We start from the raw sequence: 27,138 nt of genomic DNA on the forward strand, positions 1-27,138 counted from the left end.
TCATCGCAATCTGAGAAGGTTGTCGGAGTGCGGGAAGCTCGAAATCGTGTACCACATCAAGCCCAGTGCGAGGCTTGGATGGTTTGCGGATGTTGTTGGTTTTGGGGGAAAGACGAAATCCGAAAGGTTTTCAAGGGGAAACGGGTTTTTGCTGAAGAGGGAGACGCCTCAGGTCGCCAGAGTTGAAGGTGGTAGGCAGTTCAAGGAACCAAGTCTTGGAGGCGAAGTGAAAAGTTTTCTTTCGTTCCTTGATTTGTGTTGACCCAAATGGAAGGAGCAACCAAACTTGGGGTGATGAAAGCGATGAGCAGACTTTTCAAGGAAGACACAAGATCAGCACGAGAGGTCCCAGGAAGTGCACAAAGAATCACTCATGCCAAAATGAATAACGGAGACCACAATCTCATGATTCAAAGTGATGTCTACCTAGAAACACAGCCCGTACAAAGTGCTGGTTCCATAACTACCTAGAGCTTGCGGCCCACAGCAAAGGCAGCAAGGACGAACACAGTGAACCACGTAGCGAAGAACATCGTCTGCATGATAATCCGAATCCTCTGCTCTAAGCTGAACCAACGCTGCAACTGCTTCATTCCCTCCTCCAAATTGCGGAGGTCTCGCTCAAGTCTCTTCAGATTGTCATCCAGGGTGTTTATAGCAGCAATTTCCATGGCTTGCTCGCACCGGATGAGATCAATTTGATTCATCCAAGCATCGACAGAATCCATCTGGGGTCCAAGGTACGCGTGAGGGTGGTTGGTCGCGTTGAATGCAGCGGACTGGGCGGCCTCCCGTTGAAGCAAGGCATTGAGCAGTGCCTAGCACACAGCCAGTCAGCAAGTACACCAGAATCCTATTAAGACAAGCTCACAAATTCGTTGGCCGACATCCGGATCTCGTAGACTTCATGTTCAGTGGCAGACTCTGGGAGATTCTCATTCTCGGCGGCATGAGTCTGCTCCTCCCTGTGATTCTGGATACCAGGAGCACCCTGAACAGGGACGACATTCTGCGGGCGAGATGCCATTCTGAGTAGAGGTTCGGTATGTCTGTGATGCCAGCAACGTGTGAGCCGAGTTCCAACTGAGTGTTACGGGTTGCTGGCTTACCTGGCGCTGATGCGACTGTTGGTAAATTGTTGGTCGGCAGCGATGTGATCGCGTTTGAATGGACCGAAATCCTTTCTGACCCAAACAACAAATAGGTAAGAAGGTGATTTGGCTTGGGTCCGAAGACAGAAAGTCGCGTGTTGTGTTGTGGGATGTGGGCGGCGCAAAAGACCGTGCCCAGCCAACCACGATTTCTGGCTGCAGGTGAAGTTGAAGTAAAAGTGAGGAAGGTGAGCTGAAATGGCAAACGCTTTTGCGTCCAGTGTTATGACGTCAAGGCGTCCTCTGTGCTTGTGGTTGTCAAAGGGAAGAGATATCTTAGGCAAGGCAGGAGCGAAGGGAAAACTGGCAATGACGGTCTGCTCGAAGACTTCAAGGGGGCAGTCGGCTGAAGACACTGGGATGCTCGATAAATCGGATTGAATTTCAGGAGAGGTTCGTTATGGCGCGTCCTAGGTGCCAATGCTACGTACGATATCCATCAGAAACTTGTCAAACTACGGCCTCGGTCTCTGCAAACGGAATTGTACTGTGTGCACCAAAGGTGCTTCTCGCCCGAACCCGATCTTCCAAGCGACATCTCCATCCAGCTTTATCCCTCAAGCATATCAGTCGCGAGTGGGGTGAATCAGGATATACATGATGACCACCATGGCGAAGCCACCGAACAGCATGTGGTGCTTCTGGGGGAGCGCGGCCAACACGCTCTCCATGAGATCTTGGCGGTCAATGACACCCTCGAGCCGTCGCTGGAGAACGTTGTCCACCTCCTGGAGTCTGACAAGCTGATCACCGAAATGCTTCTCCAGGGCTTTGAGCTCGTAGGCATTGGACGCGGCGAGCCGATCGAACTTGTCATCGATTCGCTGCCGATCGTATTCTTGACGTGTGCGGAGGCCACTGAGGTCTTCCTGCATTGTCGTGTGCACCACGCGGATTGCTTCGATCGCGTCAGCGTTGACTGCGAATCGCTCCGAATTGACTGCGTTGCCGGTCAAGGCCTCGAGAGCGCGCTTGTCGGCCAGGTTGGCGAGCTCCGAGAGATCGGCCCACTTCTTGCTGAGGCTCTTTTTTCCCTGCTCGAACTCCTTCTTGAAGATACGTCTCTGGATGACCTCCTGGTCCTGAACGAGAATGGTTCGCAGAATTCTGGCCTTCCTCCACTTCGCGTTGAAGTCGTCGCCGCCGTCCTGGTCGCTTTCAAGCGGTCCGATACCATGCTCATCGTTGGCCTGGCATCCGGTAAGTACTGAAACATGAGTTTCAAGCATCAAAACAGTTGTAACTGACCTCAGGCTGGACAGCAGCATGGATGAATTCATCCGAAATGCTGATATCCATGATGTTGGACTTGTCCTGTGTCTTCGACGTTCCCGAAGCACGTCTCGTGCTTGGTTAGAGCAGAGACACTTCTCCAGAAACACACATTGAAGTGATTGTGCCGGGTGTGACTCAGACAAAACACGGCGAACCCCCCGAAACAGGAGATTGGGGGACCGCCTCAGAACCTGTTGCCCGTGACCACCATCGGGGCAGTCCAGAGTATGGCATTAACCGTGCTGGACCAACCCGAATCCCCCAAAGGGAATTGAGGCAGGGATCTTTGCACCGTCGAGACTGAAGGTTGGCGCCCCAGCCCAGTGTAGGGTGGTTTGCAGCGACCAAGCATGCCTCAGCCTTTCCGGGCTCCCGACCATCCCTTTCTTAGGGCCCAGCAGAGCAAGACTGACAGACCAGCGTGAAGACGGGCAAGAAAATCGAGATCGGGTCCTCAAACAAAGTGAAATGCGGGCTTACCTCGGTGGCAGAGTCGTCGGGGGAGGGATGGGCGTCACCCTCATCAGCGGCGCGGTTGCCGAGGCCGAGGCCAGGAATCAAGCTGGGTGGAGTCGAAGGCATCTCGAAGTCGATGGTTGCGATCAAATCGATAGATGGGGATTTGTTGTTGAGTCGCAAAGTGGTGACGGTTCGCGACGCTGAATTTCCTCAACCTTCAACCGCGTTTGGTGGTTAGCTGGTTGGACGGCTTGGGAGAAGATGAAAGGAGAAGATTGAGGAGGGTAAAGGAGAGAGAAAACGGCGAAGTTTGCTTTGTTTTTTTGGGGGGCCGCCTCGAAGAGGAGTGTCACGCGTGGGACGCGTATCGAGGCGAGAAACGCACTGGTGAAAGCGCGCGTCTGGACGGGGAGGTTGGGATGGAGAGCGGGAAGGGAAGTCGCGGAGCAGCTTGGGCAGAAAAGGATATTCAACGGCGCCTTCCATCCAAAGGACGTTGCGACTCATGAAAGCCGAACAGAATGAGAAAGACAAACTTACATAGATCTTGGGCAACGAGGGGCAGAAAATGGGCAGAGTGGCGACGGAAGTTGAAGTGAATGGCCTCGCTCCGCAGCCCATTCCTCGCGAATGGATCTGGCGTCGCTCAGAGAAGAAGAAGAAAATCAATTATCAGTCGGCCAGGCGGTCGATGTTGATGGGCAAGTGAGAGGAAGACCAGTGGCCATGACCAGACGGGGTTAGGAGCTTCAAGGTGAGGCCTGAGGCGGCCGTAGGAGTCGACGCGGTGCCGTGGCAACGCGGAGATGGAGGACTGGTTGCGCGTGGATAGGTAAGTAGGTAGGTAGGTAGGTAGGTAGGTAGGTAGGTAGCTGGGTGGGAAAGCTTCTGCCTGAACGATTGGACGGTTGCGACCGTCCTATGGTCTCCCGGCCGTCCCTTGCTTGGGGTGAACAAGTCAAAATGCGTCCAAGAAAGCAGACTCGGCCTTATTTAAGGAAGGAGCGGTCGATCTGGATTTTCACCAATAAAGAGTCAAGCGAGCTTTTCACGGCAGACCATCATATCAGAAACTTGCATTTACTTGATGATTTTTCTGCTGTCTCCCCGCGATCTCAACACATAGCTTTGGTGTTGTCCAGATATACGTTACGTAGGTGCCTACTCGTGGCGGCGGACATCCTTGATCGCAATGATGAAGGCCATGTCGATGATGAGAATAAGACCGGCCATAACCGCGAAGAGCCAAATGACCCGATCTAGGTGATCAACGCGCTTTTCGAGATCGTCGAGGCGCAGCTTCACGAGATCATACTCATCGTCATGTTCAAACTCCAGCCACTCCGCTGTCTGCTCGCGACGCTTCTCTCGCTCTTCGTGGCGCTTCTCTCTCTCTTCATGACGCTTCTCCCGCTCCTCGTGGCGCTTCTCCCTCAGCTCATGGACCTCCTCTCTGTGCTTCTGCTGGTCAAGAAAGTCCTTGATGGCGGTGCCGACGGGTTGGCTAGCGTTGGTGTTCTCATGGATGACGGTGGAGCTGCTCTTTGGGAGTCTCTGGGCTCTTTGGAAGACTTTGATGGCGAGCATCTCCTGCTGGTCATCAAGCGGCTCCTTGCCGAACTCGAGTCGCTCCTGATTTATCTCCGCTAGCATATCGGCGAGGCCCACGGTAGGGCCGCGAAGGTCCTGGCAAGTGTCACTGCTGGTGTTGGTGAGGTAGCCCTGTATGACAGAAAACGAAAGTCAGCTTAGTATTTCGTAGCAAGATATTTCCATCTCTTGATTTTGAGACGGCGTCCCAGTAGGGTGTGGCGCAGACGTACCTCAGTGCTGGTCGACTGACGGCGATCACGACGACGGTAGCCAGCCTGGTTATCCAGGCGGCCAAAGCCTGAGAACTCAGACTGGTTAACTTGATCTTCCTGCATGGTGAACTTGTCGTCTGAGGTCGTCTTTCTGGGGTTCGGTGGCTCAGATCATGACTTCCAAAGTCAACAGATGCGTGGTGCTTAGCTAAGACTTAAGGGACTCAGAATCTGTGATGGCGCGGTTGAGAAACTTGAATAACTGGTCAAAGGAAGGGGATTTTCTGACTGGCCGTCAGCTTCTGGTGCGAGGAATTTACTTGCTGTGTGCAACTTCACTCGGAGGGCAGAAGACAAAGGTGAAGATGGAGGGAGAGGGTGGTGGCAGTCCAAGGGCAGAACAAAAGGAGGTCGGTCCACCACATAAAGGCCGCTGCCTGGTACCCAAGCAGAAGGAGCTAGAAGTTGAATATCTTAAGTAAAACTCCAGTGCCTATGACGTAAGCAGAGTAAACAAAGCTCTGTAATATGCTCAAGACGCGTGAGAGATGCTGAAGGTGAAATACCAAGTGGGTCCACGCAAGAGAGAAGTCACACTGATTTCCTCTCAAAGGAGTGCGTTCACCTCCATCACAAGTTTAGACCAAGGACAGTTGACTTTGCCGTCTCATTGTTTTTCCTTGCCGCCTTCCTCCCATCTCAGTTTCAGGCCACCACCGGGATCCCAAAAACAAACTTCATCTGGTCCTACTATCACCTGCCTCACTCCCAGTCGTCACTAGACAATATTGCTATTGCCAACTTCACTGTCATCAGGTACGTGCAAACTTTCATCTGGTCATTCATCTTCCCTCAAGATAACGCGCAGTCCCATATTATATTTATCACCCATTGCTGACACGCAGAACAGCACCATGACCCAGATCAATGGCTCCGAGAACAAGGGACCTGCCCGAGGCAGGGAGAAGACCATGGAAGACTATGCTTAGGAAGCTTTTGTCGCTGTAAATCTCCGCATGGCTCAGAATGTCGGTATTCTTCTTTTCCACTGAACCTGCCAATGGCTGACTGATCCGCAGGGCACCCCCCGTGCTCAGTCAGAGGTAGCTGCCCGCGTCATCGCTCATCTGCGCGACTTGCTCGACCGTCAGTGTGCCCAGATGGTCGCCCAAGAGATTTCCCATCAGCAACAGATTGCCGAGCTCAACGACAACTTCCGCAAGCAGTTGATGGAGCAGCAAGTCGTCGCCAAGGCCGAGATCAACCGTGCCTGGGAGCTTTGCGACACTCAGATGGCGGCAGTGGCCGACTTAATGGCTGAGCGGAACAAGAAGCAGAAGTAGGAGATGGGTGATTAGCGATGCTATGGTATCGACAATGGCACCGATGGGAGGCCGGCTGTGGTCTGAACAACCTTCTCTGTTAGCAACAAGTAGTAGTCGCACTACACATGAATACAGAGGAAGAACCTTCCAATACTCAGCTGTTTTCAAGTTTTCGCATATTCCTGAGGCACGTTTTTTCCATCCATTCCGCCTCCCAATGCCGACCTTGCTGGTTTCGGCTGGTACTCTCGCCTTCGAGATACCTCTTGGAATAAATCACAAAGGTGCAAGGCGTCATCCTACCATAGTAGTCTTGGTACCGTGTCCAGCAGTGTGGACCAAAACCCACACATGTCTGCTTCAGACCCAACCTTGGAAATCTGGAAGGAACCCTTCAACGTTCGCTGCATCCATGGTGAACTTTGAAAAGCCACCTTTGCAACCAAGTCAAAGGTTCTATAAAACGACGCGAACTTTTACACAGACGCCTGTCTTTTTCTTCTTCTCTGCACATCCGCAACGCAATTTCGCAACTCCATTTCCCTGCTTTCTCCTTCCGTAAGTGCCGTCTCAACGCCTTTTTGATATCAGGACAACAGATCCCATACGGCAATACGCCTAGAGCTTGAATTATCTTCTTCGCAGAAATCCTTGCTAACGAACCTCGTATTTAGATTGCCCCGCCCCAGCATACGGATACCCGAAACGAGATTGAAAAAAAGAGGTTTCTCACAGATGAGCAAGATGGAGACCCTCAACGACTTCGAAATCATCGATGTGCCCAAGTACACCGAGGCCCAGCTTGCGGCCAAGATTGCCGCCAAAGACCAAGACATCGCCGCGCTGAAGCGACGACACGAGGCCGAGTGCATCGAAATCGAACTTGCCAAGCTTTCAGAGGAGAACGAAGAGATTGCCGCGCTGAAGGAAGCGCAGGAAGCTGTGGTCGACAAATATAAGGAAATCCACGCCCTTAAGATGGCTCAGAAGAACACCGAAATCGCCGCGCTCGAGCAACAATACAACAACGAGCGCGCCGAAGCAGACGCTTTGATTGCTGAGAAGGACAAAGAAATGGCCGCGCTCCAGCAACAATACGACGACGATTGCGACAAAGTAGACGCTTTGTTGGCTGAGAAAGACGAAGAAATCGCCAAGAAGAACGACGAAATTGCCGAGAAGAACCAGGAGATTGCCCATAAAAACGACGAGATCGCTGAGATGGACGAAGAAATTAATGAGATGTATGACGAACTGTTTGAGAAGACCGACCAAATCACTGAGAGGGACGAAGAGATTGCCAACAAGAACGACGAAATTGATAGGATGCACGAAGATATTGTTCGGAGAAACGGAATAATTGCTGATCAAAACGACGAACTCATTGAGAAGAGCCAAGAAATTACCGACAAGAACGATGAAATTGCTAAGAAGACCGAAGAAATCGCTGAGAAGAACCAAGAGATTACCGATCTGAACCATCAAATCGCTAAAAAGAACGAGGAGGTTTTCAAGAAGAACGAAAAAATCGTTCAGGGGAACGAAGAGATTAAAAACATGGAAATTGAAATTGACAGGATACGCAAAAGATTGAGCGGAGTAATTGCCGATAAAGATGACAAACTTATCAAGAAGAATCGAGAGATTGCCGCCAAGGACGAAGAGATTGCTACGCAGAAGCGACAGAAGGAAGCTGTATGCCGCAAGTACATGAAAATCTACACCGATGCGTTGGCCCAGAAGAACCGAGAAATCGCCACGATGAGGAAAGAGCACCAAGCCGGAATCGCCAAGTGCATCGAAGACGCAGCCGCCAAGCGCGCCGAAGAGCTTGAGAGATTCCAACACAATGCTCAAGAATCTCTCGACCAACACGAAAAGGAAAGCGAGGAATCCCAGAAGCTCATCCACAGCATCATCAATGCTCAGCTGGCCGAAAGCAAGGGCAAGCTCATCAAGGAGCGCTCAGATGCTGCGGAGCTGAGACGTAAGCTTGAAGAGGAGCGTTCGACTTCTACGAAACTGCGAAATGAGCTTGAAACCCAACGGAGCGAAAGCAGTGCTGCCGCGAGCGCTCTTGAGAAGAAACGCAAGGAGTACGCCGAGTCTCTTAAATTCGACATTCAGAAGCCGGAACTTGCGCGGTCAAACTATTGTAGTTATGATGACGACGACGACGACGACATGAGCTTTGGTCTCTTTGATTAGCGCGTCTTCGTGTTAGATATATCTAGTGGGGCGCAACACCTAGACTCATCCATGCCAAAGTGCGATGATCACAGGTTTCTAAGCCACTTCGCCCTTCAAATGCGTCGCATGAGACAATCGCTCTGAACAATAGCCTTCTGGCAACGTATTTAGCTTGTTCAGGACGGCCCGGAGCAACACACCAAAGTTTGCTTGCTTGACTGCTTTCCGAAAGGATGGGTTGATGAACGATAATTAGTGATAGTAATTCAACCATACATATCCTACGCAAACATTCTTCCAATCATCGTTGCGGCTCAGGCCAGACGTTGGCAGAGCGCTTCCCAGCAATGACGTTCACAAGGACTTGTCTGTGAGGTCTTTAGCATCATTCGAAGACATGAACATGACTTATTACAAACAGATGCCACAGGCTGGCCAAACGAGAGAAGCAGCATGATTTTCGACTCGACGATAGAAGGACAGATATTTCACTTGAACAAACCCTTTGGAGGTTTACAACAGCAAAAGTGTCATCTTCAGAGGCCATCCGCCAAATGCTAACAGCGCCGCATACATGCTCATCCGCGCCACCCAAAATCGAGTGCTGCCTTTGAGATTTTTCATGAGAGATATCAGTTTGGCGCAGTCTTCAATCTGTGTTCTGAATAATTACAGGAACGGACAGGACGGATATGATGGTAGGAGGCGTCGCCGGTGGAACCGGACTAGACTATCATTAACTCCGGACCGTGCCGCACAGCTGCGGGTTAGTACCGGTGCCGCTCCGGCGTCTTCCTCTTGATATTTGGAGCAACTTTCGCTCACACGAGCCATTTCGAAAACAAAATTCGCTTGACAAGCCATCGCCTTCTGCTCCATACTCCATATCGAATTGCAAGCCTCATCTGCTTTCCAACCACCGCAACCGCCACGGCTGCAGCAGACAAGAAGCTCGTTTTTATCACCGGTAAGTCCTTTTCATGAGTACATGAAGCCAACCACTGACACGAGAACAATCTAAAGGTGGAAACCAAGGTGTGGGCTACGAGACGGCTAAGAATTTGCTGCTCTCCTCTGCCGATTACCATGTGATTCTCGGAAGTCGCGATTCGACCAAGGGCGACAAGGCTGCGGTGGATTTGCTGTCCACTTCTGGAGTCAAAGGCACCGCTTCTTTCGTGCATATAGACGTAACAGACGACGCTTCCATCAACGCAGCGGCGAGCAAAGTCAAGTCCGAATACGGGCGTCTCGATATCCTCGTCAACAATGCTGGTATCATATCTATGGCCAGCCCGCCTACCACTTCAGCTTTTCGAAGAGTGCTGGATACGAACGTCGTCGGAGCTCTAGGCGTAACCGAGGCGTTCTTGCCTCTCCTCAAGAAGGCTGCGCACACGCCCCCACGTCTTGTCTTCGTCAGCTCCAGCATGGGATCCATCACTCACGCCGCCGACCCCTCTTCTCCCTATTACAACCATCACGGCACAGAATACCGAGTCAGCAAGGCCGCAGTCAATATGCTCTTGAGCATGTACGCTGCTCGCCTGAAGCCTGACGGATTCCTTGTGCTCGGTGCCGATCCGGGATTGTGCGCTACCAACTTCACTGGCGATCCCACCTCTTTGAAGAATAGAGGTGCCGCGGAGCCGTCTGATGGGGGTGAACGCGTTGCTACTGTAATCAGGGGCGAGAAGGACGAAAATGCCGGCCGCGTGGTTGGGGTTTATGGAGTGTGTCCCTGGTAACGCGTCAATATTAACGAATGACGAGAATTGCGTGGTGGAAATGCTAATCCCGGTGTTGTATACAACGTGTCTCCGTCTCGGTTCAAGATTCGAATCTTCGGTTTGAGAGTGACGCATCGCACCTATTGACCAGCGGTCTCAACTTTGCTCGTAGAATATGATGTGACGATGTGAGGCCTTGAGCATTTCTTTCGAGGAGTGCCGCGCAAAATTACGGTAACCAAGATTCCGTACGTGAGCTCGAAGCGTCAAGATGTCGCGTGTTGTTCGCGCTTGGTCATGCCGAGGTGAAAGAGAAAGTCGTTCGCGCTGGCAGCGAGGCCGATCCGAGGAGCAGACCATCTTGCGCTGGCGCGCGATGACTGGCTAGCAGCAAATCAGCCAAGGTCCTCCACGATATTAGTGGTTTAGACGCAAGCGGCCGCGGGGGCTCGTACGGGGTCGAGCGAGCGAAAACGCTTTTGGCGAAGCAGTCAACCAACCCAGCGCCCTGGGCGATGCAGTCAGCACCGACTTCATGATCCAGGAGATTTACAAGGTCTTCAGTTCCATGCTGGAGGAAGAGGATTAGGCCAGCAGGCCCTTGACGTTGAGACAAGTCGGAGTGTACTCCCTTTGACGATGGAGCTGATGCGTTGGTCGTAACATGCGTCCGGGCTGGAGACAAGATCTTGGGCACGAGAACCCTTAAGGAAATTGGCGTTGTCGCAGTGTAGGGGTGAAGACGATGCTTACCCAACCCGAGAAGGCTTAGATCATGCACTTACATCGAGCGAGTTTGAAGACACACGTCAATGGTGACATTGAGTGATCTATTAGTGTGGATGGTGGCATGTAAGTCAGCTGAGTGACGGCGAAGATATCATGGGCGACCCGGAAACCACTCCAGCTAGGTACTGACCGCAACGAACGTCGATGGGGCTGGACGTGCTGAGGTCTCCCCTCTACCAGCTGGCTGGCCCGTCAGTGAGACCGCCGTAGCTTGAAGCTGGAGATGGATAGAGGTGTGGCCAGCAGCAGCGCACCTGTGGGCGAGAGGTAGGCGCCCCACCCGCTCCTTCTCTCCTTCTCTCCTTCTCTTCTTTCCTCCCTCCTTCCTCAGCGGTCCCGTCTCTCGTCTATTCTTCGTCCCATTCACCACAGCCTCAGCTATAAAATCCACCTCCCACTCGCTCAACCTCCGGAAAATATTTCCTTCTTCCCACAACAACACCAACAAAACCTTTCCATCCAGATCACAATACAATCAAGACACTTCCAAACTCTCCACGCCACCAACAAGGTAAGCTGCCTCTATCTGCCCACGCGCTTGCCTTTCGTGCCTCTGTTCAGAATCACCTTGCTAACGTTCAAACCTCTCTTGCGCGCGCAGACTCTCGTCCTCGCCAACCGACAAAATGCTGTTCACTGGCAAGAACAATCCTAAGTCAAGCGTGAGTACTGTCCTGTCTCTTTTACCCACGTCCTCTGTTCTCTTTTGTTCCTGTCCTTCATTCCTGCCGTCTGCCTTTGTCGCCATTTTATTCGGATCAAACACTCACAAGATGGATGCAAAGCAGGAAAGACTTGACGATTACGAACTTATCTACATCCCTCAGTGGTCCCAAGACCAACTTGACAAAATGGTCCGCGAGGCCCGCGCCTCACTCACCAAGGAGCTTCAGATTGAGTTCCAAGCCAAGACCGATCAGATCAAGGCCACTCATGAACGCGTCTTGAACTCCAAGGTCATTGACCTCAAGTCGCAACACGAGGTCAAGGCTTACGAGATGACTCGGATCCACGACAAGAACGTCGCTGCCCTCAAGGACCAGATCGCGACACTCGTCAAGGAGCAGGAAGGCCTTAAGAAGCAGCTGGCCGCCTCCAAGGAAGCTTACAAGCGCATTGAGAACCGCCTAGCCAATGAGTTTATCAAGAACTAGTGGTGGATCGTCTTGGGAGACTTCAACTTAGCCGGGCGTTTGGGGTTGTCACACGTGGTAAAAGGGCATGGAGTTGGGGTTTTGCATCTACTACATAGGCAGTGGAGGTTGACAACTTGACCGCAAGAATACACACAGCAAGCTTCTGTCACGCAAGAAATTGGCTGCTGGCCACATTGTTACCCAAGTGACATGCTGACACCAAAGACTTGCAAACATTGATGATATTTGGTTAAAGCCAGCTCACAGTCCTTTCTTTGCTCTGAAAAAGCCCCTCGTTCTTTGCTGTTGAACAAAAGAAGGATGACAAAACCTCGGATCAAAGACCCCCAGCAAGCAGGAGCGCCCAAAGTGTCTGGGTTGAATGACAGATCGGAAATACATATGGTGTACCCATTCATCCCGTTCTACTCAACTGCGCCTGAAGGCTCGATTCAGTATCAAGTGGGATGAAGTCGGACGTTGTCGCGGACGAACACCAAGCCGGAGCCGGAGTGGAGGAAGGAGACATGGGGTGGAGGTACACACGGCGATGTACCTTCCCTAACCCGACCGCTCCAGACTTTTAGGCGGTGACCCGATCTGGCACCCCTGCACCTCCACACCGAGGTCGGCGGGGCAGTTTTCTCGGTGAACAACAATTTTATTTTCCCATCCCGCCCGCCTCAGCCAGCATCCTCATCACAGCCCGGCAAAACGAAAAGACCACCAAGATACTCCCGACACTCGTTCAACCACCCCAACCACCGTCCAATTGAGCAGGATATGCTCAAACCCCCTTCATGATGGCGTCCCACGAACAAAACATGCCGTTTATCAAAAACCTCGCCTCTAGCGGTTCGTCCATCTCCCGCGTCGCAAAGCTATACCCGCCTTGAAAGACATCCCAAGCTGACCAAACTGCCCCCTTCAACAGACCGCAAACTCCGAACCCAGGCCCTGACCTCCCTCCAAACCTTCCTCGGCTCCCACCGCTCCCTCACCCGCATCGACGCCCTCAAGCTGTGGAAGGGCCTCTTCTACGCAATGTGGATGTGCGACCGCGCCGTCCCGCAACAGAACCTCGCCGCCGAGCTCGCCTCCCTGACCGCCTGCCTCCAGAACGCCGACGTCCGCGCCTGGCTCTCCGCCTTCTACGAGACAATGTCCAAGAACTGGACCGACATCGACGTCCTGCGCATGGAAAAGTTCCTCCTCCTCGTCCGCCGCACCTTCGCCTCGGGCCTGACCTGGGTCAAGGAGGGCGACTACGCCGAGGGGCGCGCCGACGCGCTCGCGGGCGTGCTGGCCGAGTGGCCCTTCGAGGTCGAGGGCGACCTGCGCAAGGTGCCCATCGGCCTGCGCCTGCACGGCGTGGACATCTGGGTCGACGAGCTCGAGAGGACGGAGATTATCAAGGAGGACGCCAGCGAGAAGGCTGTCGCGTTCGCCAAGAGGGTCAGCAAGCTCGTCGAGCCGTTGAAGAGGTCGCCCATCAAGACTGTCCGCGTCAAGGCGGCCGAGTCGCTGGAGGACGACAGGCTGCCTTGGGTCGAGTCCCAGGAGGAGGACAAGGACGGCGCGGAAGAGGAGGACGACGGCGAGTGGGGTGGCTTTGACGACAAATGAGCAGGCTGCAGCATGACTTAGATCTTGTCTTTGCATTGTATGGTGAACACGGCGTTTTTGGGTCTAGAACGGGAGGCGGCAAAATCACTTGGTATTGATCTGGGACTGCTTCAGAGGGGTGATGGGGACCGAAAAGAAAAGCAATTGTATGTGCTCAACGCTGTTCTATAGTATACATTGATATCCAATCGCTGCATTGCCGGCCGGGGCATGTCTTGGCCCGGCGGCGACGGTAACGCTTCTTCCCATCTTGGTCTATCTGGGTATCTCGACTTTTTGAAAAACACTGCTCCCTACCGCTATTACCTCAGCCACTGCTGACCGTCAAAAGTAATCTTGAAAAAGTAACTGGAAAACGTGAGGCAAGCCACTATGCCATTGATGAAGGCGTGCAATTGTCTGCGGACGGCCTGGGCGACCCAAGCCACGGCTCGCGCCGTCACATCGATCGGTGCCACAACACCTAGTGCAACGAAAAGGGCTGCCTTCTTGCAGGTGGCTTCCTACGCCATGATCCTGTTACCGATAGTGATCTTGTCCCAGTTCGTGGGGCCTGCTGCCTCGTAACCGCCGCGCTTCGAGATGACCTTGCCGAGGCCCTGGTGGATCTCTGCTTGGAACGGCTCGAAGGGCACCTTTTCGCCGTCAATGCTGATGTAACCGTCCTTCTGGTTGCGCGGGGTGATGCGGTAGGCCGTAATCTTCTTGTACGAGACGAGGGGGTTGTCGAAGAACTGGCCGTTCTCCACTGACAACAGCATGCTCAGTTGGGAGCCGACCGACACATCGCCGTCTACACAAACAAGGTCCATGAGGCCGTCGTTGGCGCAGGCTGCAGCAAAGAAGTTGGCATCGGCTGCCATGTAGGCCATCTAGATCCAGTTAGCAACTGCGCGTTGTGAGGTTGGGAAGTAAACCTACGTTTCCACAGTAGAAATTGCCCATAGTGTCACTGGAAATCGACTCCCATCCCTCCGGAAGGGCATCATTGATTGTACCATAACGCAGAGGCGGCAAACCTTGATGGGTATCTGGGCTCGACCCTGATTCGACAGATGCAGCATTGGGACCCTCGCCCAAATTTGTTGCCGATGCGTTGCTCATCTTTTGCCTGTAATGCTCCTTGACCCCATGCTTATCCTCAATCTCGACCTTCACAGCAAGATCGCAAGGGTAGCACTTCTTCTGGAAGATCCTTTGCAAGAAGCCAACTGTGAATCGCGCGCCGCCCATCCATCGCAAGTGCTCCGTCCCCAGATCGCTCTCAGCTACAACGCCGAGGGCCTGGCTCAAGAAGCTCAGCAACCGCCTATCCCCTTGCGTGATGCTGACGAGGTCAAAGGGCGTTTCAACTCCCTTGATGATGGCAAGCGCGGCCAACGAGGGCCGGTATGTACCGTAGAGGTTGCAGCTCATTGCATTGCCAGAACCACAAGGAATATGCGAGACAGCAATGGTCTGTAGAGCATGGAACGCGTCGGGGCGGTTGCCGAGTCCGTTGAAGACCTCGTGGGCCAGACCGTCGCCAGAGCAGGTAACAATGGTGTCGAAGGCGTCCACGTCGATGGTCTGCGCAATATCCACAGCTTGACCCTGGCGTTCCGTCTTGACCACATCGATTGGCATACGCGCCGCCTTAAACAGAGGTTCACAGTCTACATCCCACTTCTTCTGCGCGCCTCCTGGACCGGCGTGAGGGTTCACTAGGACCTTGGCCCTCTTGCATCGCTTCGCCGGCCCGTACGCTCTGGTCAGGAGGTTGTCGGCCCATGTCTTGACGTCGGGGGTGTCGGCATCGGCGACGTGAAAGATCCACTGCGCAGCTTGCACTCTGTGCTTGCCAACATATTTGGCGTAATCGATAGTGAGGGTCTGGTCGGCGAATTCGACCCACAGGACGTTGTAAAGGGGGATTGTGGACGTCGGTGGTGCTGCTATGAGAGAGGGGGTTAGCTACGGCAGACTGACAATTCGGCTCGGGCAGGAGTGCCTACCTGGTGCGCCGAAGGAGGCGAAACTGCACGTACGACTGGTCTTCTTTGCTGTCGGGTCTTTGGACAGTCAGCGTCTCAGGCGCATCACGAAGCTACAGATCAACGCACCATTCAGGACGAGGTTCTCCGAGTCCAAGACAAGGGACTTGACGCCGTCGACTTTGATGACATCGGGCAGACCCCCTCGCGAAGCGGGTTTGCCGTAGGACTGGGAGGACTCGGAAATGGACTCGGGTACGGTCTGGGGGCTGCTCTGGTTGTTCGCCATGGCGGTGGTATCTCGACGGGCTCCGCGGAGCGCACTTCACATGCTACTGTGGACAAGGGGCGCGGTACGGACGGGGCTCTCTCTCGGACGGGCTCGAACGATTCGGCGGTCTCAATAAGGATTTCGTATTTCTAGAAGCTGGACGGCGGGACGAAGAGGAGATTGAAGCGACAGACGAGAACAGAAGAATAGTAGTTTGACGTGGTGGTGAGGGGGTAGAAGGGAGCGATCAGTGTTAGCAGCGACGAGGCATTGTCAGTTATCGACTTTTTTTCCTCGGGGGTCCTTGCTCGCTGGTTATCGTCCAGTTGCGTGCGTCTTGTAACTGCAGCTGTCGCGTCGGGGGCCGTCGCAGTTCCTCTCGAGCATGAATGATCCAGGGAGGAAAAAGGAATGAGGTCAAATCCGGGGGAGGGAGGAGGAGGAAGAGGCGAGGACAAAAGGGCGCCGAGCGCAGGAGCAACGCCGGCACAGGAACAGGTCAGAAGGAGCAGGAGCAAGTGCAAGTGCAAGTGCAGGTGCAGGTCCCGAGGCAGGAGACACTTGGAGCAGCAGCATCGCGGTGGAAGTGGAAGGCGCCAGGCCAAACAGAGACTGGTCTGCGCGTGGAAGGCGCCCTGGTGGGTGGCACGGTGGCACGGATGGATCGGAGATTGAGACGCGGACGGGGAAAGGGCGCCCTTCGTAGCGGTAGGGAACGACTTTTAGTGACGTCCCTCGGTAAGCGTAGCGGGCAGTGTGGGCCACGGTATCCTGCTAGCAGCACCTGAGGGCGCAGACACGAAGGCAAGGTACCTTTAGCTGTGATAAGCACCGGCACGAGGCACACGGATGCAGCATTGGCACCTCAGCATAAGGTAGCACGTCCTGCAGCGTGTCCAGTGACTCTCATGCGCCGGGCCCGCGGCGTCCGTGCCGTCGTTTGTCCTGGTCCAGGTCTTCTACCTACCTAGTCCAGGTCTTGCAGATGCAGAAGAAGCAACAAGCTGTTCCTGGAACTGGAGAATAACCCCCTTGTCAAACTCCAACCAAGAGTCCAGCCCAGGAACAGAAGAGTTGCTCCTCTTCGGCCAGGGAGAAAAGAAGGCACCGCCTAAGTAAGTAAGCACCTTGTCGACCTCGGTGGTGTGAGTAAGCCTGTGTTGTCGAAAAGCGCTTCTGGCTGCGCATCACCACCCACCTCACCTATCTGAGCAGCAGGTGCGTGGACGTCGACGTAAAAGGCAGTTTGCTCCGGACGGTCCTCGAGACGTGGCGTGGCTTTCATCCAGTCGAATCGCCCTGTAGGTGTCCTCGGACGTGCAGCCGCATTGTGGGATAAACAGAGTTGGAGAAACCAACAAAGCCTTGGACATGAACAAGACACACAAACGTCAGAGAAGAATGGAAACGAACGAGAACAATGGACGAAACCCCTCCTCCACCTCACCTTCCGTCCCCTTGCTTTTGAAGCCCCCCTACCAACGGCGAGAGATGGCATTCGGCAATTTCCATTGCTCCCAGGGCCAAATGCAGAGTGCGGGAGCGGAGATTCCCTAACAGGCGACACCCACTTCGACACAGGTACACCAGCTCCAACGCTGTGACCTTGCAAAGCCAATCATGTCTCCCCGTGACAGCTCAATCTGGTAATAATTGACCAATCAGATGTGGGCCGCACCGGCTGCATGCCGACCTGACATCGGCACCGGTGAGTCTCTCCCCCGGCCACGTCTATCAATCTATCAAGCCAATCTCACTCACACTCACCTTTGACTCACAACAGCAGTGACTCAACACCAACCCGGATTTAACAGCTTCTCGAGCCGATTGATCCTTCAAACCAACACTCCAGCTCTCGCAACTCACATCACACAAAATCACCCCCGCCGCAATGGCCGCTCAACCTCCGGTCGCGGGGTCCGACGACGCCTCACTCCCCCTCATCGACATCAAGCCCCTCCTCAAGAAACTCTGGCCCGTCCCGGACGGCGGCCTCGCCGTCACCCCGGACGAGATCGCCGACGCCATCTCCCACTTCTTTACCCACCAGGTCTCCGACGCCCAGGCCGCCTCCCTCCTCATCTCCCTGCACTTCACCAACCTCGACCGCCGCGCCGATGTAATGGCCCGCTCCGCCCACGTCATGCGCCTCGCCGCCGCAAAGGTCGACTTCGACGACCTCGCCGCCGTCGTCCGCAAAAAGAACCTCGCCGAGGGCGCCTACGCCGGCGGCCTCTGCGACATCGTCGGCACCGGCGGCGACTCCCACAACACCTTCAACATCAGCACCACCGCCAGCATCCTCGCCTCCTCCCTGCTCCTCGTCGCCAAGCACGGCAACCGCGCCAGCACCTCAAAGTCCGGCTCCGCAGACCTCGTCAACAACATGCAGCCCCGGCCCCCCGTCCTCATGGCCGTCTCCCCAAAGACAATCTCCCAGGTCTACGCCGCCACAAACTACGGCTTCCTCTTCGCCCCCGTCTTCCACCCGGGCATGCGCTACGTCGCCCCCATCCGCAAGGAGCTGCCCTGGAGGACAATCTTCAACCTCCTCGGCCCCCTCGCCAACCCCGTCGAGGACATCCTCGAGGCCCGCGTCATCGGCGTCGCCCGCAAGGAGCTCGGCCCCGTCTTCCTCGAGGCCCTGCGCATCGGCGGCTCCAAGAAGGCCATGATCATCTGCGGCGACGAGGAGCTCGACGAGGTGAGCTGCGCGGGGCCCACCCAGGTCTGGAGGCTCAGCGCCTCGCCCGACGGCAGCGGCGACGTCGTGCAGGACCACTTCAAGGTGCAGCCCAGCGACTTCGGCCTCGGCACGCACCCCCTGAACACCGTCTCTCCCGGCAAGGAGCCCGCAGAGAACGCCGAGATCCTGAGGAGGATACTGAGCGGCGAGATGGCTGACAACGACCCCATTCTGGAGTTCGTGCTCATGAACACGGCCACGCTGTTCGTGGCGTCGGGTATCTGTGAGGCCGAGTCGAGCAACATGGGCCCCGGCGATGACGGCAAGGTCATCACGGAGCGGGGACCCGGCGGAGGACGGTGGAAGGAGGGCGTGCGGAGAGCGCGCTGGGCCGTCAAGAGCGGCAAGGCTCTCCAGCAGTGGACGTCTTTTGTCGACGTCACGAACTCATTCGAGCAGTAAGGCTTTGTATAAAACACATAATCACAGGGAAATGGTACAAAAGGGGTTGGTTATTGATCAGGGTTGGAGGCGGAAATGGATATCACGGCCTCGGTACGGATGCGACATACAAACATGCGCGACGGCTCCGGCAGAAATGGAGTCTCATAAGCTTTTGGTAGCCCTCTATCACAACTTTTTATGCACTGTATCCCGGACTCGATGACTTGCCTCGTCATCCCCGCCGTTGATGATGACCGCCGTCGTCCTGTTCCACCTTCCTCGCCGCCGTCTCTAGTTTCGAGACCATGACGTCGCAAGCCTCCTCTTGCTCGATTCATCTGGCGCTTATCACTACACACTCTTTATGCGGGCGCCTTGAGCTCGGACTTGATGACTTCTTGGACCTTGGCTGGTAGGCTCTCCAGGGCGGGCTTGATGACCTCGGCGAACTTCTGGGCGCGCTCCTGAACGCCGGCGTTGGACTCGTCGAGAGCGCGCGCAGCGTTGAGAGAACGCAGGGCAAGAATGTACTTTTCTGTGAACATGTTAGCGCTGGACATATGACTGTCTTAGGTTGGGGGACCACTTACTGCGGCGCAAGTAGACGTCGAAACCGGCGAACTGGGCTTCGATGTTCTGGGGGCTGAATTGCAAAAGGGGAGTGACAAATCGCATGGCGGCGCTCAAGGGCTCAGCATCCAGAAGCTTCAATCCCAACGGGTCGTCGTCCTTCTTCTTGGGCTCCTCACTCGCCTTGCCCTTGTTGGGGTCCTGCTTGGCTGCGCGCTCAGCTGCCTCGCGCTCCAGACGCTGTTGCTCCTTCTTGGCCTTCTTAGCCGCCTTCTTTCTCTCGGACGCATCATCGCCGTTCGCAGCACCGTTGGCACCGTTGGTTGCCGGGCGATCAGCGCGCTTAAGGTAGATCTTAATAGCTTCAAGCGCCGCTTTTGAGTAGAAAGGGTGGTCGCGCAGATGATCCTCCCACCTGACCATATCAATGTAGGCGCGGATCTGGCCCTTCCGAAGAGAAAAGCTGTGAAAGTCGAACTGGTCTTCTTGCCACACGTCAAAGATATTGTGAACGGTGTGGAATCGCTTCAAGGCCAAGGCGTCATCTCCCAGTCTGGCAGCAGCCTCACCGTCCTCTGTCAAGAACCAGACACACTGCATGTCCAGGAGATCTGCGAGAGGCCCACCAACAGTGTCGGCCCTAGTGAAGAGGCCTACCGTCTTCAGAGCTTGCTCCCTCTCGTTGTTGCGCAGCTGGTACTTGGCGGCCTTCGTGTTGATGTAGCGATCCTTGGTATCCAGAAGGCGAGCCTGGTCCATGGTCTCAGAAGCCTTCTTGAGGTCGCCCTGGTGCTTGTATATCCTAGCCTTGGTCATGTGGAAGTCGACGCTGTCCTTGACCTTCTCAATGGCCTGGTCGATGTACTTGTGAGCTTGGTCCAGATCGCGGCTCAAATGGTAGTTGTAGTGCTGTGCCAGGAAGTATAAGGCGGCGGCCTCGCCCTTGGAGCGGTCGCCGTTGGCAGCTTCTGTGGCAGAGCTCTGCGACTTGATGTATTCCTGGGCGAGAGCCTCCAAGGCCTCCTTCTTGGCAGAGTCGGCGTAGAGGTGCTTCAGGTTGGCAAAGGTCGACGGAACGCCCTTGTTGAACATCAAAGTGAGGTACTCCTTGGCAGCCGCGCGGAACTCGTCGCCTGCTGTCTGTTAGACGTCGAATCAAATGGCATGTCCGTCAAACTTACCCGTGAGGAAGTTCAGGGGCAAACGGCGAGGGGCGTCTGAGCGAGGGAACTTCTTGGCGTATGTGTCGTAGACCTGCTTCCTGGCGTCCTTGTCACTGTCGGAGAAGGCGTGGGCCTTTTCCAAGCCCTCAAAGTAAGCAGGCCGGTCAGCGTTGCGCTCGACGAGAGCTTCCCAGGCAGCAATGGCCTCCTCCTTCTTGCCCAACTCCAGCAGGTACTTGGCACGCAACTCCAGGTACTCCAATCTGTCGAGGTTCTGCTTGGCGGCGGACTCGAGGTGGTCCAAAGCTCTTTGGTAGTCGCCCTGCTCGGCAATGATGGTGTTCTTGTACATAATAGCCTCGGAGTTCTCATAGTCGGCGCGGGAGGGGGTAGCCTTCAGGGTTCCTTCGTAGGTGGTGAGGACGTTCTCGGCAGCGGAAAGGTCGCCTGAGAGGTGGTGAGCAATGGCCAGCGCAGTCCAGCTCTGGCGCAGCTGAGGACGAGCCTGGAGCATAGCTGTGCGGCTCTGGATGTAGCCGGCATAATCGCGCATCTGGACCTGAAGGATGGCCAAGTCTCGCTGGATCTGGGCAGATTCGGGCTCGAGCCTGAGCGCGAACTTGTATGCCTTGATAGCCTCCTCGTAGTTCTTGTTGGCGCGGTACAGCAGGCCGTAGACGTGCCAGCAGATGTGCGACTTCATGTCGACGGTCAGGGCCTCCTTGCCGAGCGCAAAGGCCTCGTCGGTCTTGCCCTGGGCATTCATGATCAGGGCCTTCATGGCCATGGTGTCGCCATGCTTGGGAACCTTTTTCAAGATGAGATCGGCGGACTTGAGGCCGCGCTTGTACTGCTTGTCCTCATAGGCGCGGATGACGGACCGAAAGAGGGAAGCCTCTTTCGCATTGAGAGGCTGTGGCATCGGGTTGGTGGTGGGGGGTAGATCGGCGCTCGACTCGGCGGGATTGCAATGCCAGTGAAAAGACAGCTGTCGAGGCGAATGTCTTGGACGAGACTGAGGCACAACCTAGAGTCGTCGAAGGCAAAACTCTTCGGATGCGTTTGCGGCTGCGACGCGGGAGAGGGGTCCTCGTCGACGAAGGAGGGGCACTAATTTGGCTGCAGTCGGGTGACTGGACGGCTGTGCTCCTGGCAAAAATCGAAGAGGACGATTGAGATGCAGAGAGCAGGAGTCGGTTGTGTCGGGGACCGGGTCTCGTGCCTTGTGGGGGAGTGCGGTGGGATGGTGAGAGGTGACGAGAGAACGAGTCCACAATCGGAGCTGCAAAAGAGTCGAATCAACGGCAGCGATGAGGTTTGGGCCGGGTTGGAGACGCTTCGGCCACACAGATGTTCCAAGCCACACAGCGAGTAAAGTGCACCGCTGTGGTCCCGTCTCGCCCGTGGTCTGTGGCTGCCGGCGGTGGGCGGGACTGTTTGGCGGCGGCGGCCCTGCTAAGAAACACGCTGTAGACACCTCCTCAATCCAGGTACCTCAGTGGGAGGGAGCGCCAAACCCGAGTCAAGACAGATGAGGTGAGCCACCGGGCGGGCAGGCAATGGTGGGGCTGACTGGCCTGACTGTTGGTGTTCCCCCTCATCCAATTCACATTCACCACCTCACCCCATACCCCCGTTCCAGCCGCAACGGCACTGCCAAAACCACCACATCTTGGTGGGGGTGCAGTCCAAGGTTCATAAGCTGTGAGCTAACAAGTTGAGATGGCTGCTGTCGGCATGATCGGGAGCTTCAATGCTTAGGTAGGTCTCGTGCCTGCCAAGGCCAGAGGACAGCTTGTGAGCCGCTGCATCAACCCCGATTCGTCCCCGAGCAATCCACGCTCATACTCCGAGTGGGGGATCTGTCTGCCAGTTTCCAAAACTATTCTCATTGATCATTGTCGGGAGTGGTGGTACAGTGATGATACACAAAGGTCCGTTATACATGGATATTTACAAGCCTCTTGACGAGTGATGCAAGGGGACGGCTATCGGTTATCCCCCTTGACACCAGTCCTCTGTCGCCAACTCTCCAGTGCCTCCTCCCATGTGTTTGCAGACTCGCCGCATCGTTGCTTGACCATGTCCCAGGTCCTTGTCCGCACAATGTTCTCGACGACCTTCTCCTGCCGGATCAGCATGGCAAGCTGCTCTGTCCGGGGTTCTCGTGGGAAGAACCTGCCAGAGTATGGGTCCAAACGCTCATCCACTACCCTTTCCTTGTCCTTGGCCGTCTCAATCTGTCGTAGCAGAGCCTCTGGGTCGTCGGGATCTGGGCTCGTTGCGACTACGCCACAATAGTGCAGCACCTCGGCTCGCGCGTGCCATGTCGGAAACAACGCTTGATCTTTGAAGTTCTGGCATGCTTGAGGGTCTATTTGTCGCGGAAATGTTCTCGGGGTGCGCTGTGAGGTCGACGATGGGTCGAAGCCGGCTCGAGATGGTGTTACCAGAGCATTGAGGTTCTGTGAGATCGAGTCGTCGATACTTGCGCGGGACAGCCGGAGAAAGTCTATGGATGGGTATCAGCAGTGTTCTACGGCGCGCTCGAGAAGGTGAAGGTAAGGTGACCTCTGAGAGTCCCGGTCGAGAAGCAAAACTGAGGCGTGAGGTGTGGTAGGGGTGGCGGTTGGGTCATGATGTCGGTATATGGAGGTGGAGGAGGGTTGGAAGGATTTGCGACGACAGGAGCCACGGCGGAGGGCTCCTTTTTCCAGAATATGCCCGCCAGGTTGAATACGTGCTTCGGTGGTAGAGTGGTCGTTTCCCTGAAGGTGCGCCGACTGGCTGGCCGTGAACCTGGCGAATGTTGTAGAACAAGGGCAATGCTCAGACGACAGGTGTCGGTGGGCTTGAATCAACTTCGATTACGTCGACGGAAGCCATCCGCAGTGGGCTAGCAGATGTACGGCGTCAGGTATCCGTACCTTACCTTATTACCGGGGGGGAGCTTGCCCGGAGCATGGGAATGCCTGGAGAGCACGCTAGTGGACGCGGGTGGACTGATTGTGTGAGGTGAGCACCTGGACGCGCTGGAGGCAGCACCTATCCAATCAGTCAGCAGCCAAAAGAAGATGGAATAAAATAAAAATAAAAAAGCCCTCCGGAAGATCCTCGGTCACCACTAGAACGGATGGCCCGTGCTCGCCATGGCCTTGGTGGTCTGTGCTTGGTCCCTGGGTGGGTGGCCCAAGCTTCCCAAGAATTTCAGGGATTCGGAAAACCGTCAAAATGTCTCGGCAGCTCACCTCGTCTGCCGTTTTCTTCCCACGTCTCCCCCCACGTGTGCTCGCCTGAGCTAGAAAGCTGTCAATCTCCCACCAAACGGCACGAGCGCCGCTCTAGCCTCACGTCTGTTGTCGATAGTCTTCAAGCCACCGGCCAGAAAAAGAAAAAACATGCCATCACGCATCTTCCAACCCCGCGATCCAAGTCAAGTCTGTTCTCATCGTTCCTCGTTCCCGATTTGTCACGATCACGTACGACAAGCGTCAACCACACGGATCCCCTCCGCCCCTCCAAGGGCCCTGGGATTCCGGCTCCGGGCTCCATGCCCACGGGCAAAGTTGCTCCATCAGTCGATCTGCGCCCCTTCGTTTGTTGGTTCCCCTTGAGAGCACCACTCGATATCCCGGCCAATAATGCACGTCAAGCCATGTCCACTCGCAGTGTGATGGAACTGAGTAAGGCGCCGGCGCGTCTCCCGCCGCGATGATCCCAATTCCTTGCCGCCTGGGGACCAGCACCCGAATCGCTTCTCCCCATTTTCACCCGTCTCTCTCCCGTCCTTCTAGCTCGAAACCGACATCGATATTCATCACCTGGATTGACTTTCAGGACAATGGTGTCAGGTCGCGCACTAATCTGCCGCTACGACCTTGGCGACGATCCAGACACCTGGGTTCGCCAGTTGCCTCATTTCGCCAAATGGTCTCCAATAGTTTCCCCTGCCTAGCATCGCCCTAACTACCGTTTTGGGATCGACCACATCGTCCTGCTTTTTGGTTCGGAATGGGTCGTTTCCAGATTTGGCCCCCCTGGCCCCGCGATCACGCTGCTCATCTCCTCGAGCGAGTCCTCTGCTGCACAAAAGAGCTCCATCTTCTCTCGAAACCCTCACCTTGCTTCTTCTCGTTCTTGATGCCCTATCGTATCGATGCGTCTCGCCACCTAGGTCACCGGCGATGGACTCCCCGGGATGTCTGCCCGGTGCCGGCCTGGCCGACTTGATAAGGACAGCCCAGCTTCTCGCCGATCGATATGCTCAAATGTCGAACAGTCTCAACACTGCTCCCGTCACCTTGGCTGCGCTCGCCAAAGAATGCAAGGCTGTCACCGATGCTCTTCGACGATTCAAGTACCTCCGTCAGACTATTCCCGAGACCCTCGTATTCGACCCCGTTCTCCTCGACGAATCTTGCCACGAAGCCCTGGATGCCGTCGCGACCAATCTTTCACAGCTCGACTTCTACAGCGCGCGAATCCGCCCTGCCACGAGCGACAGCGCCGTCGACGTGTCCAATGGCCAACTCACCATTATCTGGAACGAAGACACTCTAAGGCAGATCCATCGCCAGCTAAGAACAAGCCGTCAATCCCTCGCTTTCCTATTGAACTGTGTTCCAAGGTAATCCAAATCCCTCCTGCGCTTGCGATCGACACTCACACTCTCCAGCGAGCATGTGACATCCAAGAACCACTCCACATTCATGCACTCATCCCGCCTCGTCCCGTGGGACTGTGCTATCAGCCCGGCTGTTTTGAACAAGGGCAGTCGACTGCGTCTGTCAACAATCGGGCCACGAAACCGTCCAGATGTCTCGTCTGTTTGCGACGTATCCGGAGTTCACTCCGCGCTGAGGAGACTCAGGCCAAAGCCTGGGACTCTTTTCAAACAGAGCATGCGAACAACCAAGGAGCTGCACGATGCCATCGATCGAGGGGACGAGGCCACTGTCGTGAAGCTTCTGCTGCAACGGATCGACCCGAATGCGCCTAGTCTTGGATCCAAGATCACCCCGCTACGTCGAGCTCTCAGCCGGCAGCTTCCATCGATTGCGACTTTCGTCGCCATCGCGGGAGCAGACCTGGAGCACCGCGGCGAGGATGGCGACACGGCGCTCATCACTGCTGTCAAACAAGATTTCTCAGACAAATACGTCTCCTTGCTCTGCGATCTCGGCGCTTCAGTCAATGCGGTAGACGCATTGGGGTGCTCAGCTCTTCACTATGCTGCCATGTCTTCAAACGAAGACGACGACACTCTAGCTGTTCTGATACATGCTGGAGCCGACGTTGACCGCCGAGACTTGGGTGGGCGGACGCCATTGTTAGCAGCTGTGCAAAACTACCGATTCAAGTCCATAGAGAGGCTCCTCGAATTCGGCGCAGACTTGGAAGCTCGCTTGCACAATGGACGCACGTCACTCCACGTCGCCGTCTCAATGCGCAGCTGCCCCTTGGTGGAGTTTCTCTCCGACCAAGGCGCCTATCTTGATCGGCGAGTCAACGAACACACCGCTCTGACCTTCGCGATCGCCGTGGCATGCCCTGATATTGCCGGGGTGCTGGTCCAGGCGGGCGCTAATGTCGACCACCCCAGCACAAAAGGGAACTTTCCGCTTCTCGCTGCCGCTGCTGCCGGCGACCTACGCACCATGAAGCTTTTGCTCTCTCGGGGCGCGAGGCTGGACGCCGTCGGCGGCGAAGGGTATCTACCCATCCACATGGCAGCCCACAAGAACCGAGTCGAGATCTTGCATCTTTTGTTCAAGTCCGACTCGCCCATCGACCCCTTGACAGAGCACGGTGAGACTCCCCTCACTATAGCAATGCACTTGGGGTGTTACGAGGCGGCCCAGTTCCTGATTGAAATCGGAGCAAATGTCGACCACGCTGCACCTGGTGCAGAAAGAATCATCAGCCAGGCACTCAAAGCCGGAAACACGCGCATTGCAATGGCTCTCGTCCGAGGCGGAGCAGATCTCACTACACCCCTGAGACGAGAAACCAGCATGACCCCGATACATCAAGCAGCTCACCTAGGACAGAACGATGTGATTGCAACGATGATTAAAGCTGGTGTTGATCTCGACACAAGGACTTGGCCTGGGTACACACCTCTATTCTTTGCAGCGGAGGCTGGACACATTGCTACTGTCCGCCTTCTGCTCGCCGGCGGCGCCCACCTCCGAGAGCGATCAAAGTCATTCGGAAACCTCCTCTTCGTGAGTACGGCCCATCCTGCGATGATGAAGTTCCTAATTGAGTTGGGCCTCGACCCCAACGAGCGCGATCACCACGGCGCCACGCCACTTCATTATGCAGCCCTAAATGGTCATGCTACTACGGTGAAGCTGCTCTTACAACGAGGCGCGAGGATGACGCATGCAAGTGCAGTCTTCGAGACACTAGCTGACTACAAGACAAAATCTACCTATCGACAAGGTACTCCTGCCGGCTTAGCCAGGCAGAAGGAACACATCAAGGTTGCTCGGCTGCTTGAAGGCTGGAAGTTCAAGAAACCCCCACATCCTGCATGAGGC

General features: G+C 55.3%; 13 protein-coding genes across 13 annotated transcripts; 7 read left to right on the plus strand and 6 right to left on the minus strand.

Annotated features, from left to right (window-relative positions):
- Positions 1 to 467: 467 nt before the first annotated feature.
- Positions 468 to 1,027, minus strand: CGCA056_v011473 (uncharacterized protein; the record flags this gene model as incomplete). The annotated part of the gene is made up of 2 exons (XM_037326719.1): positions 468 to 818; positions 872 to 1,027. The coding sequence occupies 2 exons, from the start codon at positions 1,025 to 1,027 to the stop codon at positions 468 to 470; spliced, it is 507 nt and encodes a 168-aa protein (XP_037176018.1).
- A 690-nt stretch (positions 1,028 to 1,717) lies between these two features.
- Positions 1,718 to 3,008, minus strand: CGCA056_v011474 (uncharacterized protein; the record flags this gene model as incomplete). The annotated part of the gene is made up of 3 exons (XM_037326720.1): positions 1,718 to 2,341; positions 2,400 to 2,465; positions 2,907 to 3,008. The coding sequence occupies 3 exons, from the start codon at positions 3,006 to 3,008 to the stop codon at positions 1,718 to 1,720; spliced, it is 792 nt and encodes a 263-aa protein (XP_037175317.1).
- Positions 3,009 to 4,046: 1,038 nt separating this feature from the next.
- On the minus strand, positions 4,047 to 4,813 carry CGCA056_v011475 (uncharacterized protein; the record flags this gene model as incomplete). Its single annotated transcript, XM_037326721.1, has 2 exons — positions 4,047 to 4,607; positions 4,709 to 4,813. 2 exons carry the CDS (start codon positions 4,811 to 4,813, stop codon positions 4,047 to 4,049), a joined length of 666 nt encoding a protein of 221 aa, XP_037175319.1.
- Positions 4,814 to 5,850: 1,037 nt separating this feature from the next.
- On the plus strand, positions 5,851 to 6,033 carry CGCA056_v011476 (uncharacterized protein; the record flags this gene model as incomplete). Its single annotated transcript, XM_037326722.1, has 1 exon — positions 5,851 to 6,033. One exon carries the CDS (start codon positions 5,851 to 5,853, stop codon positions 6,031 to 6,033), a length of 183 nt encoding a protein of 60 aa, XP_037175320.1.
- A 726-nt stretch (positions 6,034 to 6,759) lies between these two features.
- Positions 6,760 to 8,223, plus strand: CGCA056_v011477 (uncharacterized protein; the record flags this gene model as incomplete). Its single annotated transcript, XM_037326723.1, has 1 exon — positions 6,760 to 8,223. One exon carries the CDS (start codon positions 6,760 to 6,762, stop codon positions 8,221 to 8,223), a length of 1,464 nt encoding a protein of 487 aa, XP_037175322.1.
- A 329-nt stretch (positions 8,224 to 8,552) lies between these two features.
- On the plus strand, positions 8,553 to 9,953 carry tropE-0 (Short-chain dehydrogenase/reductase tropE; the record flags this gene model as incomplete). Its single annotated transcript, XM_037326724.1, has 3 exons — positions 8,553 to 8,557; positions 9,105 to 9,172; positions 9,229 to 9,953. The coding sequence occupies 3 exons, from the start codon at positions 8,553 to 8,555 to the stop codon at positions 9,951 to 9,953; spliced, it is 798 nt and encodes a 265-aa protein (XP_037175325.1).
- Positions 9,954 to 11,497: 1,544 nt separating this feature from the next.
- CGCA056_v011479 (uncharacterized protein) lies at positions 11,498 to 11,878 on the plus strand (the record flags this gene model as incomplete). Its single annotated transcript, XM_037326725.1, has 1 exon — positions 11,498 to 11,878. One exon carries the CDS (start codon positions 11,498 to 11,500, stop codon positions 11,876 to 11,878), a length of 381 nt encoding a protein of 126 aa, XP_037175327.1.
- A 785-nt stretch (positions 11,879 to 12,663) lies between these two features.
- CGCA056_v011480 (Ribosomal RNA-processing protein 1-like protein) lies at positions 12,664 to 13,486 on the plus strand (the record flags this gene model as incomplete). The annotated part of the gene is made up of 2 exons (XM_037326726.1): positions 12,664 to 12,715; positions 12,795 to 13,486. 2 exons carry the CDS (start codon positions 12,664 to 12,666, stop codon positions 13,484 to 13,486), a joined length of 744 nt encoding a protein of 247 aa, XP_037175438.1.
- Positions 13,487 to 13,989: 503 nt separating this feature from the next.
- On the minus strand, positions 13,990 to 15,748 carry LCB4 (Sphingoid long chain base kinase 4; the record flags this gene model as incomplete). The annotated part of the gene is made up of 4 exons (XM_037326727.1): positions 13,990 to 14,358; positions 14,408 to 15,420; positions 15,481 to 15,537; positions 15,589 to 15,748. 4 exons carry the CDS (start codon positions 15,746 to 15,748, stop codon positions 13,990 to 13,992), a joined length of 1,599 nt encoding a protein of 532 aa, XP_037175437.1.
- A 1,873-nt stretch (positions 15,749 to 17,621) lies between these two features.
- Positions 17,622 to 18,878, plus strand: trp4 (Anthranilate phosphoribosyltransferase; the record flags this gene model as incomplete). Its single annotated transcript, XM_037326728.1, has 1 exon — positions 17,622 to 18,878. One exon carries the CDS (start codon positions 17,622 to 17,624, stop codon positions 18,876 to 18,878), a length of 1,257 nt encoding a protein of 418 aa, XP_037175440.1.
- Positions 18,879 to 19,222: 344 nt separating this feature from the next.
- Positions 19,223 to 21,515, minus strand: Naa16 (N-alpha-acetyltransferase 16, NatA auxiliary subunit; the record flags this gene model as incomplete). The annotated part of the gene is made up of 3 exons (XM_037326729.1): positions 19,223 to 19,395; positions 19,451 to 20,563; positions 20,612 to 21,515. 3 exons carry the CDS (start codon positions 21,513 to 21,515, stop codon positions 19,223 to 19,225), a joined length of 2,190 nt encoding a protein of 729 aa, XP_037175439.1.
- Positions 21,516 to 22,581: 1,066 nt separating this feature from the next.
- cid2 (Caffeine-induced death protein 2) lies at positions 22,582 to 23,231 on the minus strand (the record flags this gene model as incomplete). Its single annotated transcript, XM_037326730.1, has 2 exons — positions 22,582 to 23,105; positions 23,165 to 23,231. 2 exons carry the CDS (start codon positions 23,229 to 23,231, stop codon positions 22,582 to 22,584), a joined length of 591 nt encoding a protein of 196 aa, XP_037176070.1.
- Positions 23,232 to 24,777: 1,546 nt separating this feature from the next.
- On the plus strand, positions 24,778 to 27,135 carry CGCA056_v011485 (putative ankyrin repeat protein; the record flags this gene model as incomplete). The annotated part of the gene is made up of 2 exons (XM_037326731.1): positions 24,778 to 25,220; positions 25,269 to 27,135. The coding sequence occupies 2 exons, from the start codon at positions 24,778 to 24,780 to the stop codon at positions 27,133 to 27,135; spliced, it is 2,310 nt and encodes a 769-aa protein (XP_037176069.1).
- Between the last annotated feature and the right edge of the window lie 3 nt (positions 27,136 to 27,138).

This window comes from Colletotrichum aenigma (genome assembly GCF_013390185.1).
Source record: "Colletotrichum aenigma strain Cg56 chromosome Unknown KSG_Cg56_contig07, whole genome shotgun sequence".
Classification (NCBI taxonomy): domain Eukaryota; kingdom Fungi; phylum Ascomycota; class Sordariomycetes; order Glomerellales; family Glomerellaceae; genus Colletotrichum; species Colletotrichum aenigma.